Below are 14254 nucleotides of genomic sequence, written 5' to 3'. Positions count from 1 at the left end.
CAGGAAGCAAGGAGTGAGGGAGAGGGAGAGGGAGAGAAAGAGAGAGGGAGAAAGACAGAGAGAGACAGATACACAGAAAGAATATGAGAATATAGGTAGAAAGAAGTTTGTAATTTCATTTACTAAGTATTTTTGTGTATGTCTTCAAGTCAAGTTATAATTTACATAAAATACATAAAATCTTGAGTTTGTAGCTCACATTTTGAATGTCATTGTGTACCTGTGTTCAATTCCTGGGACACCCACAGTGAAAAGAGAGAACTGACTCCCCCAAGTTACCTTCTGAGGTGCGAGCGCGCGCGCGCGCGCGCGCACACACACACACACACACACACACACACACACACACAAATACATGTTAAAAAAAATCAAGCCTCTAACTATATCAGAGACTTAGTTATCAGCCGTTTTCTCTCTTTTCTTTTACATTCTTCTGTTGAGGACTCAAGCATGCACCCCTCACTTGATGATGGTTTCACACGTATGTTTTCAGGCACCCCCTGCCCAGCATGCTGTAGGCTCTTTGTGCCCTTTCCCAGGCAGCTGGTGCCCTGTAGGATGATCCTCTTTAGACTTCGTAGTCTCTTCTGCCATTGGATTTCCTCGAAGGCTTTAAGGAGTTTGTTTTAGAAGTTCAAGGTCAAGTAGGGAAAGTAAGTCCAGCTGCTGTATCTCAGGGGTTTCCTCTTGGCCACACGCTGTCAAAGCTGGGGGCTTTGTGGATGTTTGCTCCCAGGGGCCTGGGTTTTCCTCAAGGACACAAACCAAAAGTTTCCAGCCCTCTCTGAGGAGCTTGATTCTGTGCTGACCTCCTCAACCCCACCTCAGCACACTTAAGAGCCCCCACATTGTTGGGTCCTTGGGAGAGAGGGAGCAGCTGGATACTGTCGCCAGCATTACGAGGCCTTCCCACTGGACACCACGGTAGGCCTCACTGAACACCCACCCCCCAATTCTGCTGGCCTTGGATTCCAGTCCTTTAATCCCTGTCTCAGCAGGCCATGGATGGTGGCCAAGCCACCACATTCTTCTAGGCATGGTGGCCTGACCCTACAGTGTGACTCAGCCCCAAAGGGCCAGAACTCTTGTCTACCATTCTTGGGAAAGAGAGGGGAGAAATCAAGCATGTATATTCTCCAGAGGGGACCCAGAGCCATGACTCAGAACTGATAGAGAGGAGGAGGTAGCTGGGGACAGGAAGGCACGGGATACCCTCCAGGCATTGAGTCTAGAGACAGCCTGCTTTTAGGGATGCAGAGCCTCCATGTGGCTGGAAGCCTATTAGCAAAGGTGCAAGACAAAGACTCAGTGCTGTGCCAGTTGGTGTAAGACTGGACCTCTTCAGGGGGCTTGAGCAACAGAGAGGAGCCTGGGAGACATTTGGTAGAGGAAGTCAAGAAGGCAGGGCTGAGTATTTGTAGGAAGTGGTGCCTGATTAATTGAGTTAAATTTCTGTCTTACCCTCTGCATCATTCATCTGTCACTCCATAAGGGTGTTGGAGAAGGAGAGGAGGGCATGGGAGGAAATCAACAGCTCTCTTGTCTCTTATCCTGTTTAGCCATGTATATGTAACACACAATGCAAAACCTCAGCCTTTGAGAATATCATATGCTCTGAGGGTTTATGTGCTTTCTTTGGGCATGCGTGTTACTGATAAACGAAAAGCTCACCACCCCACTAAAATCAGGAGACAGCACCAGAAGTACATGTGAAAACACTGCTGTACAGCAAAGTCTCTAGAACTCCCAGTGTCGAAATGCCAAGCTTTGCATCTGTTGAACACAATTCTCTTCCCCAAGCCCCCTGGTTCCTGGTAACCATCATTCTAACTTGGAAGTGCTCAGCCATGGCTGATCCCATTTAAGTGGAATCAGACAGTGTTTGTCTTTTGGAGATGGGTTCTTTCATTTAGCGCAGTGTCCTTGCTGCTCAGCTCTTTTGTAGCTGATGACAGAATTTCTTTCTTTTTTCTTAAGATCAAGCGATACTTTATCACATGTGTGCAGTGCTTTGTCTATCCATTGGTGGATGCATGTTTAGACCATTTCTCGCTCCTTGCTGTTGTGAATAATGTTGCTATAAACATCAACAAAGATTTATCAGACACCTCGTTTTCCGTTTCATATGGGTACATATGTGAAGTGGGACTGTCAGACCATGTGGTAGTTACTTTTCATGGTTGGAAATACCTTGATACTTTGTTTCTGTAAAGTGCATGAGTCATTTTGTGTCTGGCCAGCATGCAGAAAGTTCCAGGGACATTTGTCCTTCTGCCTGTCATTGTTGCCTTGTGGTACTGAAGCTAGAATCCACAGCCTCCAGCACCCGTGCTCTGTAACTGAGCCACACTCCCAGCACAGCACACTCCATTTCCTTTTAAAACAGCAGCCGTCCTAAAGAGTGTGAGGGGATATCTCATCACGGGTGGTGAGTGTGTGCGCGCACGCGTGTGAGAACGTGAATAAATGTGTGCGTGTGTATGTGTATATGTGTGCTATTTAAATCCATTTCTTTTTCCTTTAATGTCTCGTTTTTGTCTGTGAAATCTTTCTGGAAAACAAGTTTTTTTTTGTTTTTTTTGTTTTTTTTTAATTAAAGTTAGAGAAGGCCTTTTGAGTTCCCAGGAGTCCTTTGTGGCACAGGATGAGACCTGTCTCTCTAGGGATACAACCTTTGATTTCAAGGGTGGAGTGGGAGAGGGGGAGGTAGAATGGCTGTTTTGAAAAGGAACCTGTTACACATTTCAAAACAAAGAACAGAGAGGGGACTTAAGCTGTCACTGGGAGTGAATGGTCTCAGTGACAAAGGGAGGACCAAGGCTGGCAAAACCCAGGATGGCCCCTCAGGCTAACTTTGGCCCCGTGGCTGGCCATCTTGGCTGTGTGGATAATGTGGCACCTTCCAGTTTCTGCAGGGAACCAACAATCCCTGTTACAAATGCTCCAACAGGACTGAAAGCAAGTTCCTTCCCTTCTCACTGCTCCGTACCCCAGGAGCACAGAGGGTGTCCTCAGGAGTAGGGGAGGAGGGTTAGTCATGCCAAGCAAGCATGGAGACCTGAATCCAGGTCACCAGCACCCTGTAAAAGCTGGACTCAGACACTCGTGTTTGTCATCCTAGCCCTGAGGAGGCAGGGACAGAGGCTGTGTGGAGTGCACTGGCCAGATGGCCAGGCCAAACTGGTGAGCTCCAGGTTCAAAGAGAGAGGCTCTGTTTCAAAAACTAAAGCTAGAAAGCGACAGAGGAAGGTACTCTCCACTGACCTTTGGCCTCCAAATGCGCACACACACACACACACACACACACACACACACACACCCCACTCTCTTGGAGAGCAGCTTGACCAGTCAGAACCGATGTCTTTCCTCATCAGATCTGCCAAGCCTCAGATAACGAATTATCTAATCGCTCGATTTTTTTTCTGGGTGGAAGAATCGCTTTCCGGCTCTAACTCTGCTGTTTCCTTTCTGAACGTCAGGGTGCCCTCCCTCTCATCTATCTCCTTCCCTTGTGTCCATTTTCTTCGTGGCCGCTGGCTATGTTCCTGTGAGTGTTTCTGTCGCTGTTTCCTGGTTTGGTGCGGGCGTGTGAATGAGTGCTCCGCAGAGATGCCACACAGGAGAAAAGGGCACACGTCATGAGAACACACCCTGATGGGTTGAGGTGAACGTTTCCAGCACTGACCCTCGCCTGGTGCGCCCCAGCTGCCCCCAGCTCCAGGGTGGCAGAGCATCTCCGGGAGCATTCTGTGGCACCCCAGCCTTGCTTCCATCCTGTGCCCACCACGTGTCTCCGTGGCCATGGTGTGACCTGGCTGTGCACTCTGGACCTGGAAGCATGACAAAGGCTTCTCCATCTGTGCACAGCAAGTGCAGGTGTGTGAGGGCGGCAGGGACAGACAGGCGTTTGTGACCAAGCCACCCTCCTGGAGGACAGGCTGTGTTCACACAACAAAGAAGGCCTTTGAAGGAAATCGGACATTTTCTTCCTCTTCTTATTCCTTGGGAGGGAAATTGACTCTTCTCACTTGAGATGTGTGAGAGGCTAAGGTTCGGGGTGGTGGTAGGGTCCTCAGCCTTGTCCTAGGGTGATGTGGAAGTTGAATTTAAATAGGTTATTGCCTCTTGGACCTCCTCCTCTTCTTCATTCCCCTCCCTCTCCTCCCCTCCCCCTTCTTATCTTTTTCCTCTATCTCCTCTTTGTATCCTCTTCTTCCTCCCTCTCTTCCTTTTTTTATGCTGTTCCCCTCCCCCTTTCTTCTTTTTATTTCCTCATCTCAGGCCTTCTTCGTGCTCCTAAGCACATATGGTATCTGTGCTCCCATAGCCCGAAACAAATCTCTGCCACTTCCAGAGGATTTTCGTCTTTTCTGTGTTCTTCACTGCTTCCTTCCCTTCCTTGCAACTCACCCCCAAAACTGACCAAGTAATGATGCTTTGCAGTTCCTCAGAATCATCTTCTCATACAGGATGCAGGTCAGACAGATGCATGTGTCTGATGACAGCCGGGCTACGCACAGGGTTTTTTCTTGTAATTTATATTCAGAGCCTCTTTCCGTTTTCTGGAGTGGGGCTGTCTTTGACCTTTGATCTCTGTCCTCCCAGAATATTGTAAATAGGGTGAGTGTAAACTGTAGTATTTGGGTCTTAGGGATTCTCCAAGGTCACTCTTAAACAGTTTATGGGATGGAAAGCAGACAATACAATAAACATGTTTGGTGCTGTCCATGTGTGCAGCTGGCTGCCAGACCTCTCCAATCAGGACGCCATAGGTAACAAAGGCCCAAGCTGTGGGCTGGGTCCTCCAGCTAGAAGAAAGCCCATTCATTAACTGTGTGTCAAAGGCTCAAGCTGAGGGCTGGGTCCTCCAGCTAGAAGAAAGCCCATTCATTAACTGTGTGTTGTAAGGGACTTAAGTTTTCAAACTGTAAGGACTAAATCATAACACAAACACACACACACAAATCAATTAGTCAGCCCTTTATATCCACAGGTTCTGTGTCCCTGGATGCGGTCCTTCTTACCTGTGGGCTGTGGCTTTGGTTATCTTTATATTAACTAATTGTGATCAAAACTGTTTTTATTCTTTTTAAATATGCATATGTCCTAAGCATGGCGAGACTTTTCCCTTGTCATTATTCCCTAGAGAGCATGACATAACAATTTCTGTAGTGATTGCACTATTATTAGTATGGAGATGGTTTAAAGTCTGTGTGGGCTGAGAGATGGCTCTGTGTGTAAGGGGGCCTCACTCTTCTAGGACCTGAGTTCTAATCCCTATGTATATAAAAGAACCATAGATGACCATGCATGCCTGTAGCCCCAGCATGGGGTTGGAGAGCAGAGACAGTCAGACTCTGGGAACTTCTGGACCGCCAGCCCAGCTGAAACTCTGGGTGCAGTGAGAAATCCTGTCACAAGGCAGTAGGACACCATACACACATACCACACACATGAGAGATATCTCTTTGTGGAAGTACGGGAACTACCCACTTCAAAATCTTCCCTTTTTCTCACTGCACACTGTCTCCATCTGCTGAAAAAGGTTTGTTGTTGCTGTTTTGCTTGGGGAGGAGAGAGAGCAGCGTAAAGTAGAAATGGCAGCTGATCTGTCATTGGCCATCTCAGACATGGTATGGCCAAGCTCAGGTCCCCAGCGCCACACTGAATGCCCCCTCTTTTGCCTCTGGGCAGAGTGACTTGTCTCTGTCCTGGTGGCAGCTTCATCAGAGGGAAGAAGAGCAGAGAGCTTAGATAACAATGATATCATCATACAATGAGTGAGGAAGAGCCAGCCTTGAGTGTCCCCTTTCCAGCTGGGTGCCAGGGCCGCCTAGGGAGGGTTGCGAGATGGCCCAGCTTCTCAGGCTGGAACCCAGGATCTCAGCATGAAAAAGACTTTCTAGAGAGACAAGACTCAGGAACAGCTCATTCCAGTCTTGTTCTCAGCATTTGCTGTGTTCCTCAGCCCTGTCTGCTACTTACTGCTCCCATAAGGAAAACGGAAGTTCCAGGCCAGGGAGATGGCTACGTGGGTAAAGCACTTGCCATGCAACTCCAGTGACAGAGTTCAATTCCAGGAACCAAGTAAAGGTAGAAGGAGAGAACCGACTACACAAAGTTGTCCTCTGACCTCCACACAGATGCTGTGGCAAAGCCCCGCCTCACCATCATTGTCACACAATAACATATTTTTTTAATTTAAGAAATTCTCTTAGTCACTCTTCTATTGCTGTGAAAAGACACCATAATCAAGGCAGGCCTTATATGAAAAAAGGTTTTTTTTTTTTTTTTTTTTTTTGTGGGCTTGCTTAGAGTTTCAGAGGTTTAGTCACTTATCAGGCAGGGAGCCTAGCACTGGAGCAGTAGCTGAGAACACCACCCTGACCTGTAGGCAGAGAGAGACATTCTGGCGTGGGCTTTTGAAAGCTCAAAGCCCACCCCCAGTGACACACTTCTTCAAACAAGGCCACACCTTCTGATCCTTCTAATCCTTTCAAATAGTGCCATTCCCTAGTGACTGAGCATTCAAATGTGTGAGCCTATTGGGACCATTCTCAGAAATCAAACCACCACGAAAATCAAAACAGAGAGTCAGAGAGTTCTACCACCTCCTTCTGGGATGGTAGAAGTCGAAGACAGATCACCAGCTTTCAGATGTTATGACTCACCGAAACAGTGTGTTTAAAGGAGACAAACTGCCTGGGGAGAGGACCCAAGTTCAAGCCTTAGCACCCACATAAAAAAGTGGGCCTGGTAAAAATGGTTATAATCCCAGAACTGAGGAGGTTGAATCGAGTGGATTCCCTGGGATTTGGTGGCCAGTCACTGTCCCAAGCTGAATTTGTGAAAAATGAAAACACTGTCCCCAAAAAACAAGATGGAGGACATCCCGAGGAATGAAACTTGAGCTTGAGGCACACATGCACACGGAAACAAAACTAGACATTAAAATCTCTGATTATTTCAAAGTTCATTACTTTAAGAAAATGTATCCATTGGCCAAAACAAGGTGAAGTGATACCGGAAGTGAGTGGTTCACACCTAGGAGTGGGCTCCAGGCTGTGCAGGCCCCTGAGCCAGCTGGCACCTTTCCTGTTATCAGGAAATCCCATGCCACACTGGGCCCAGAGGTCATGTCCCAGCACAAGGCAGGCTTGTTCTGTTCTGCAGGGCAGGATGAGCCATGGCTGTGCTCTGGCTGGTGGCCCCTGGTTCTCCTAATGGAAACTGGTCAGCCTTGGTGTCCCTCAGAAGTTTGATCCCAGCACTGAAAAATGACTCTCCAAAGCTGGCTGAGACTGCCTGTCCCTAAGGATCTCCTCACGCCTCGTTCATCTACCCTCTACCCCGAACCTTCCCTGTGGTCCCCGCTCTGCCACTCCCTTCTTGTCTTAGCTTCTGACTAGCTTGTGAAAGGCAACCACTGCCTGGCACTGGGAGCCATACGTACAGTTGAGGGAAACTTTTAAACTGTGAATGGGATCCCACCACACATCTCCAGCAGCTGTGCCCTGGCCTGCCATTGCCCATCCACTGAAATCAGCCACTACTGTGTCTGTCACACCGATCCTCCCCATCACCGCCGGGGCCAGGCTCCCCCTCTGACCTCCTCTTACTTTAGACCCTCCCCGCTCACCTTTCTTCTCCTGGAACCTCCAGTCCTGTCTCATTTCTTGTGTTGTGCACCAAATGCTTCTCTTTCTGAAAACTTCTCTTGTGCCCAGCGTGGAGGGTGCTTCCCCTGCCCTCTGCCCGGAAACACCCCCCTCCCTCCCAGACTGCAGGCTGACTGTCTTTCATTCCACCCCCATGCTCAGTCCAGCTCTGACTGTCATCGTTTTGACTCACTGTCTCTCTCCTCCCAGGAGCTGTTCCTTTCATTCCATTTTTCTTTTACTTATGTTCACTCTTCCTCTCTGTCCTTCTAGGCGTGTGCCCATCGCTGGAAGAACATCTACTATGAAACAGACCACATCCTGCCCCATGGATTCTGCTACCTCATCCCGTCCAACCTCCAGGCCAAAGGCAAGACGCTGATCCCCTGCTATGAAGGTGAGATCAGAGTGATTCTCCCTCAGTGCCCTCCTTACTGGGTAGCTTCAACAGCCACAGCCCCTCCCTTCACACCACTGCCTCACCATTTCCCTGGCTGTCCACACGCTGACATGAGAGCAGGGTTATCTGTCCCCAGATTGACTCTGACATCAGAGTTATGTCCGGGGAAGAGGCAGCGGCACAGGGCACAGTGGTCCAGGCCCTATTCAGCCTACCTGTCCTGCCACAGAGCCCATGGTACTCTTTACAAAGTTTCAGAGATAAGGTTTAGCCAAGTGACCCAGCGGATCTCTGAGGTTCCTGATACTGCCAGATGCTGTAGGGTCTTGGGAAACTTACTGTCCTTACCTGGACCTGAGTTACCTCATCAGAAAGGTCAAGAACTGGCTGGCCCAGGTGATCTCCACAGCATCTCTGCAATGCCAGGCTAGTCACTGGACTCCTACAAAACTCCTGGATGTTCTATGCTGGGGGAAGAGAAGACCCAGTACCCATAAGGCAATAGTGCAGCAGAAGTTGAGCCCCAGCCCCGCTCATCCAGGCACCCATGACATCCTCGAGTGTCCTGGAACTGGACAGAGGGAAACCCTTGATCTGGAGGACACTGGTATCGGTCAGCTATCACTGTGTAACAACACATGCCAAATAAGAAGAAACGTGGATTTGTTCTCACTTGCACAGCTCCCCACAGGCTGGGCTCAGCAGAGCTTCATGTGCTCTAGCTGCCAGCTCAATTCAGGTCCGTTCTAGGTGTTGCCTTCTGAGACCAGTGAGCCACGTGGGTTGAGCTATGAGAGCATGGGGTCACGGAGGTCTTCTGCAATACCTTGCTTAGAGGTCAAATACTTGGGAAAAACTGAGCCAGTTACTGTGTAGCCAGTTGAGTCTGGCCTTCAATCCCTGGTTCCTAGCCCAGTTCTGGGAATCCGAGTCAACTCTCTCTCTAAATACAAGGCTGTTCCGTTTTTAATTGCTTCTCACTTTTTTATTTGGAAAGAGGTCTCACTGGCCTGGGTCCACACTGCCCTGTGCTTCCCTGGGCTTTCTTAGGTTTTACACTTGTGGCCATCAAGAGGGTTCTGACACTGTCTGGAGATTGTAAGTTATATTTATCTCATGAGAAGAACACCAGGGCACAATGTAGAACTCAGAAGGCCTAAGCAGGTCCTTTTGTGAACTGTTCTCTCCAGAAAGGTCAGTGGGGATCTCAACAAGGCACAGACTCTCTTCTTGTGTGAGGATGGTCCTCATGGCTGCATTCCTTCTCTGCTTGAGCATTTGGCTGGCTCTGGCTGGGCCAGATGGAGAGACTGAACTCTGGTGCTGTTTACCTCCGTATTGTCCCAAAGGGAAGAGAAATGTCATCTTAAAAACAGTGATATAGCCACAAATGTAGCTCAGTTGGTAGAGTGACTGCCTAGCATGAATGAAGACCTGGGATTTTATTCTCCAGGGTAGCTAGGGTATATGGGCCCCTGTCTTGAATGAATGAATGAGTGAATGAATGAAAGAACCAGCACATGAGCACCAAGCCAGGACACCAGGTTTCCACCCACTCATCTCAGTGCTTCCCATATCCCACACAGCCCACTCACTGGTCCCCAGACACAAGCACACAGAACAGACCTGACCCAGAGCCACCCATGTCAGCCAGGCTGCAGCTTAGCTCATGAGTGAGAAATCAACATTCGTTATCATTTGCCATGAAGAACTGCAGTTGTTACTCAGGGGTAGCTGACTGATGTGGGGCTCAGCTCAGCAGCCCAGAGTCCTCATGCAGGGATGGCCCAGCTTTCTGTATTTCTTGACTCCATGATGGTCACATGAAGCCAGAGAAGATTCTAGCAAGCTGATTTTGCTCACACCTGACTTTTCTTCCTTAAGGGCACACCCACATTTGAATTTGTACTTTGGGGAAAGGAAAAAAAAAAAACCCAAAGAACAAAAACCCCATAAGGGGTGGGGCTGGCAGAGGTAGCCCTGGGACAAAGAGCAGCTGCTTAGGAAAACTGAGGGCTGGACAATGGGTCTGTGTTCTTGGATCTGTAAAATGAGAGGGATGGTGAGACTCAGATTTCTCTGCTCGACCGGGCCAGTGGGGAGATGAGGAGGGAGGCCAGCCACAGTGAGAAGGCCCTCGCCTGTGCTGTTAGTTTTGGAGACCTCTACTTCCCTGTTTTGTGGTCTAAGTGAAACCAACTTTGGCTCCTAAAACAACCATTATTTTCTCTTACTGTGGAAAATCTCAGTGATGCAAGTTCCCTGTTCCAGGTGGAAAGCATATTATTGTATCAAGAACAATGGAAGCATTTAGTGTTTGATAGAACTTTTCAGATGTCATCTAGACCAGCTCACTGGGTGTATCAAGGTCCAGAGAGATAAGCATGGCTCATGCAAGTCTGTGTTTTCACTCGGTGATTCGCTGTGTGGACAGTGAGTGCCACAGTGCCTGGAACAAACCTCAGGTCCCCAAGCACCGGGCTCTGAGTTCTGCCTCTACAGTGACATCTCATGACCACTGATGAGAATTTAAATTCTGTGTCTAGCCTAAGTGATCAATCAATACCTTTGAGTTCTTAGAGCAGTGTCAGGCATGTATCTGCTAACATCCTATATGCTGAGCATATCACCCATGGTAATATGCTTGTTCTATGCCGGTGATCTCGGCACTAAACAAGGTTTATTAATCATTATACGGTGACGACTTGTGTTTCAGGAATGCAGCCTCTTTAGTTTGGTTGAGGCCTGAAAGGCATCAGATAGACAAAAGCCAGCGGACAGTTCCAGAGGAGAGGGCAACGGGGAATGGTGGGTAGAATAAAGAAGAGAGAGGAATGTGTGAGCAGAGGAAGGAAGCCGAGGGAACGGTGAAGGGACGTGGGAGGGTACAGAGGGAGTGTGTGCTCGCCGAGGAAAGTGCGCACTAATACAGGGGAGGGAGGCTGGAGGGTTGAAGAGCTCACCACCCAAGCATGAGGACCAGAGCTTAGACCCCATATAAATGGCAGGTGAATGAGGCTCAACCCTGGAAGGCAGAGGCCGAAGGGTCCCCGCAGAGCACTGGCTAGTGAGACTCGCTCTGGGTTTGATTGAGAAGCCCTGAATCAATGGATAAGGCAGAAGAGCACTGGAGGATGATTCCTGACATTAGTTGTGGGCCTTGACATGTGTGCACACATACACATATGAACACATGCATATCTACATATGCTCATGCACACACATACATATGAAAAATACATGCCTGAAAGTGTCATAGTTAGACTTATTTTTTAAACAATAATTAGAAATGGATAAAACCCAGGAATCTCCCACTTGCAGGAGAGAATAGAGGAAGCCCATGTCTGAGCACTGGTGCTGTGTAGGACTGAATTCCCAACCTACGCATGCTCTGTTGAGCACCTCTCCCCAAGGGCTTGAGCTGCATCCGACTCAAGGGGACATCAAGGCAGGATTAGTTCATTTTATTGTTGAGGAATTTGAAACCTGATCAGGCCTTACAGTCTGCTGAGGGTGGGAGGTGAGGGGCAGAGGAACTGTACCGTAAGTCATGGAAGCCAGTACAGGGACTGGGGAGACCTGCTTCCTGGTTTACTTTCTGTGCAATGCCACCATGCTACAGGCCTGATGGAGGCTGATGTGCCATGCTGCCTCTTCCTTGAGTAGTTAAAGCTCTGGCCTGCTCTGCAGTGGGAGTGGATGCTGGCGCACCCCTACTCCTCCTTGCTGTGGGGAACTCATGAGAAGTCCCAGATGACAGTGCTCAGAAAGACTGCCTGTTGCTCTGTAGAAGTGGCTCCTCATTGGTCTTCCCAAGGGTCAGCTATGCAACCGTCAGAAGATGGGAAGGTCAGTTTGATAGACTAAACTCTCTGGGCATGAGTCACCTTCCTAAAATATCTTGAGCTTTTCTGGTTTCTGAAAAAAGATTTTACTTTATTTTTAAGTGGGTGTGGGTGTGGGTATACGTGCATATGAATGAAGGTACCCATGACAGCCAGAAGAGGGCATCAGATTCCCTGGAGCTGAATTTTCAGGTAGTTTGAGTCACCTGAATTTGGGTCCTCTGGGACAGCAGTATACAATCTTAACCACTGAGCCATCTCTCCTGTCCCTCAAGCTTTTGATTTCTTAAAAAACACTGGTCTTGGGTTTGGCCCAGGACATTTTCTCAGCTGCTTCCTGTTGGATGGGAGAGGCTACCAGAACATCCTGTTGGAACCAGGAAACACAGAAGGGATCAGACATAAAAAGACTAGGACGTGAAGTAAGATAAATCCACCGCGCATCCCTTCAGCAACACGTCAAGCATTATGTCCATGTGTTGTCTTTGTCAGAATGTGGGAGAAGATAACGCAGTGGGCAAGATCGGGGAGACTACCAGAAAAATAGCGAGCACTATCAAACATCCGCGCCTTAAACACACCAGGATGCTTTTTAATCCGGTGTATGTGTGTGCAAATGCGCCCCCGAGTTGCAGGTGGCCTTGGAGGCTGGAGTTAGGAAGCATCAGATCCCTCGAGCTTCATCTCCAGCTATCACACCAGGGTACTTTAAGCCTCCCAAAACTTAAGTCAGTACACATGATAAAAGCAAGTACAGATGCTTCTTTTATTCTGTATCCTTGAACCCACCAAGGCAAGAAGCCAGGACTCAGCAGGAGATTGTAAACAACTCATCTTTTTATTGTGATGGGGAAAAAAAAAATCTCATGAGTCTGGGGTGACTTGAGAGGAGCCTGGTAAGATTAGCAAAAAGTGTTTGGCGATTGAGAGGTGCCGTCAGAGGGCCAGCGAGATGGTCAGATGGTAGGGTGCTGGCTGCCACGCGCCAAGCCCGCATGGGGGAGGAGAGAACTATTCCCGTAAGCCATTTGTCCTTTGATTTCCACATATGTGTACATGCCCTTACCCTGCAAACAAACAAACAAATAATAAATGCAGACTTTGTTTTTTAAAGAAATGTATGTAGTAGCAATGATGGTACAACTGTATTTTAGGATATAGTGTTACCAAGCATTCATGTGGTTGCAAGTTTCTGCTCCTTCATTTTCATGAGGTGACTTCGTACAAGCATGAACGGTCTCCCATGTCCTGCCTATAAATGTCAGTGCCTCCTGCTCAATAAATGAGAATTTCCAAGTCATGCAGTATTCTTAAATCATCTCAGAAGGTGTCCGGTGGATGCCTTCTGCAGTGAATCGATAACTAAGGGCTGAGAGCTTGGGTCATATTAAAACGATCTGAAGAGCCTTGAAGGTTCTGTAATTGTCTGTTTGAGGAGTCAGGTCTCACTGTGAAGCTCGATCTCAAATCCTCTGTCCTCTTGCCTCAGCCTCCCAGTTGCTAGAACTATAGCCGTACACTGCCATGCCTGGATTATATTAAATAGCTTTGGAGATCTTACTTGCATAATCTACTTGTTAAGCTCTCTGCCCATGTTGTGGTAAAGAATCTGATCTGTGCAAAGGTTCTTAAATTTGAATTTGCAGGGGTATGAATTGTCATATTTTGTTGTATTTTAAAATTGATTTCAGTTCTCAGAGCAGCTGGTCTTTTATTTCTCATGTGCATGTCTCAAGGCAGATGAAGGCATTCAATTGTGAAGACCTTTTTTTTCTCCTCCTCTTAATGCTAAAGGCCAGGACCCCACAGGGGATAAAAATCAATCATGATCCATTTACAAATCAAGAGAAGTCGAGGTTTGGGTGCACTTTTCTTTTGTTTTAGAAGGAATTGTAAAAGGCTAAGCACAGCCATTTAAAAATTCAAGAAGACACCCCATCCACTTTTATTAAATAATGAGCCCTGCTTTTACACAGGGATTTCTGCTTCCCAAAGCGCTTTTGCAAATATAATTTCACTTAAATAAATATGGTGAATTAAACAGTAGGATGCTAGTCTATATTTTGTTCAGTTAAGAAAAGGGTTCTGGGGCAGGAGAGGTGGCTCTGTTGGTGAAATGCTTGCTGCATGGGCGTGAGGACCCCATCCAATCCCCAGAGCCCATGTTTGAAAGAAAGAGGATCAGACAGGAAGATCCCTGGGGCTCAGTGCTCACTGGCCAGAGAGCCTAGGTGAACAGGAGGCTCTAGGGTCAGTGAGAGACCTGTTTCGGGGTGAGGTGAAGGATAGCTGAGAAAGACCTGGTGTTAACGTCTCACCCCCATGGGGATGAGTGCCCACACACGTGAGAG

The 14254-nt window shown here is 48.0% G+C and overlaps 1 protein-coding gene across 1 annotated transcript in view; it reads left to right on the top strand.

The window, feature by feature from the left end:
- The window catches only part of Itga9 (integrin subunit alpha 9), a 270685-nt gene that overhangs the window by 19922 nt on the left and 236509 nt on the right, over positions 1-14254 (top strand). Inside the window, exon 4 of the mRNA XM_060385077.1 lies at positions 7932-8055. Coding sequence (XP_060241060.1) covers positions 7932-8055 — 124 coding nt within the window. The remainder of the gene's footprint in view (positions 1-7931; positions 8056-14254) is intronic.

The sequence above is a fragment of the Meriones unguiculatus genome, chromosome 6 (genome assembly GCF_030254825.1).
Source record: "Meriones unguiculatus strain TT.TT164.6M chromosome 6, Bangor_MerUng_6.1, whole genome shotgun sequence".
NCBI classification, from domain to species: Eukaryota; Metazoa; Chordata; class Mammalia; order Rodentia; family Muridae; genus Meriones; species Meriones unguiculatus.
Note: the sequence above shows the minus strand (reverse complement) of the source record. Positions and strands in the feature narration are given on the sequence as shown.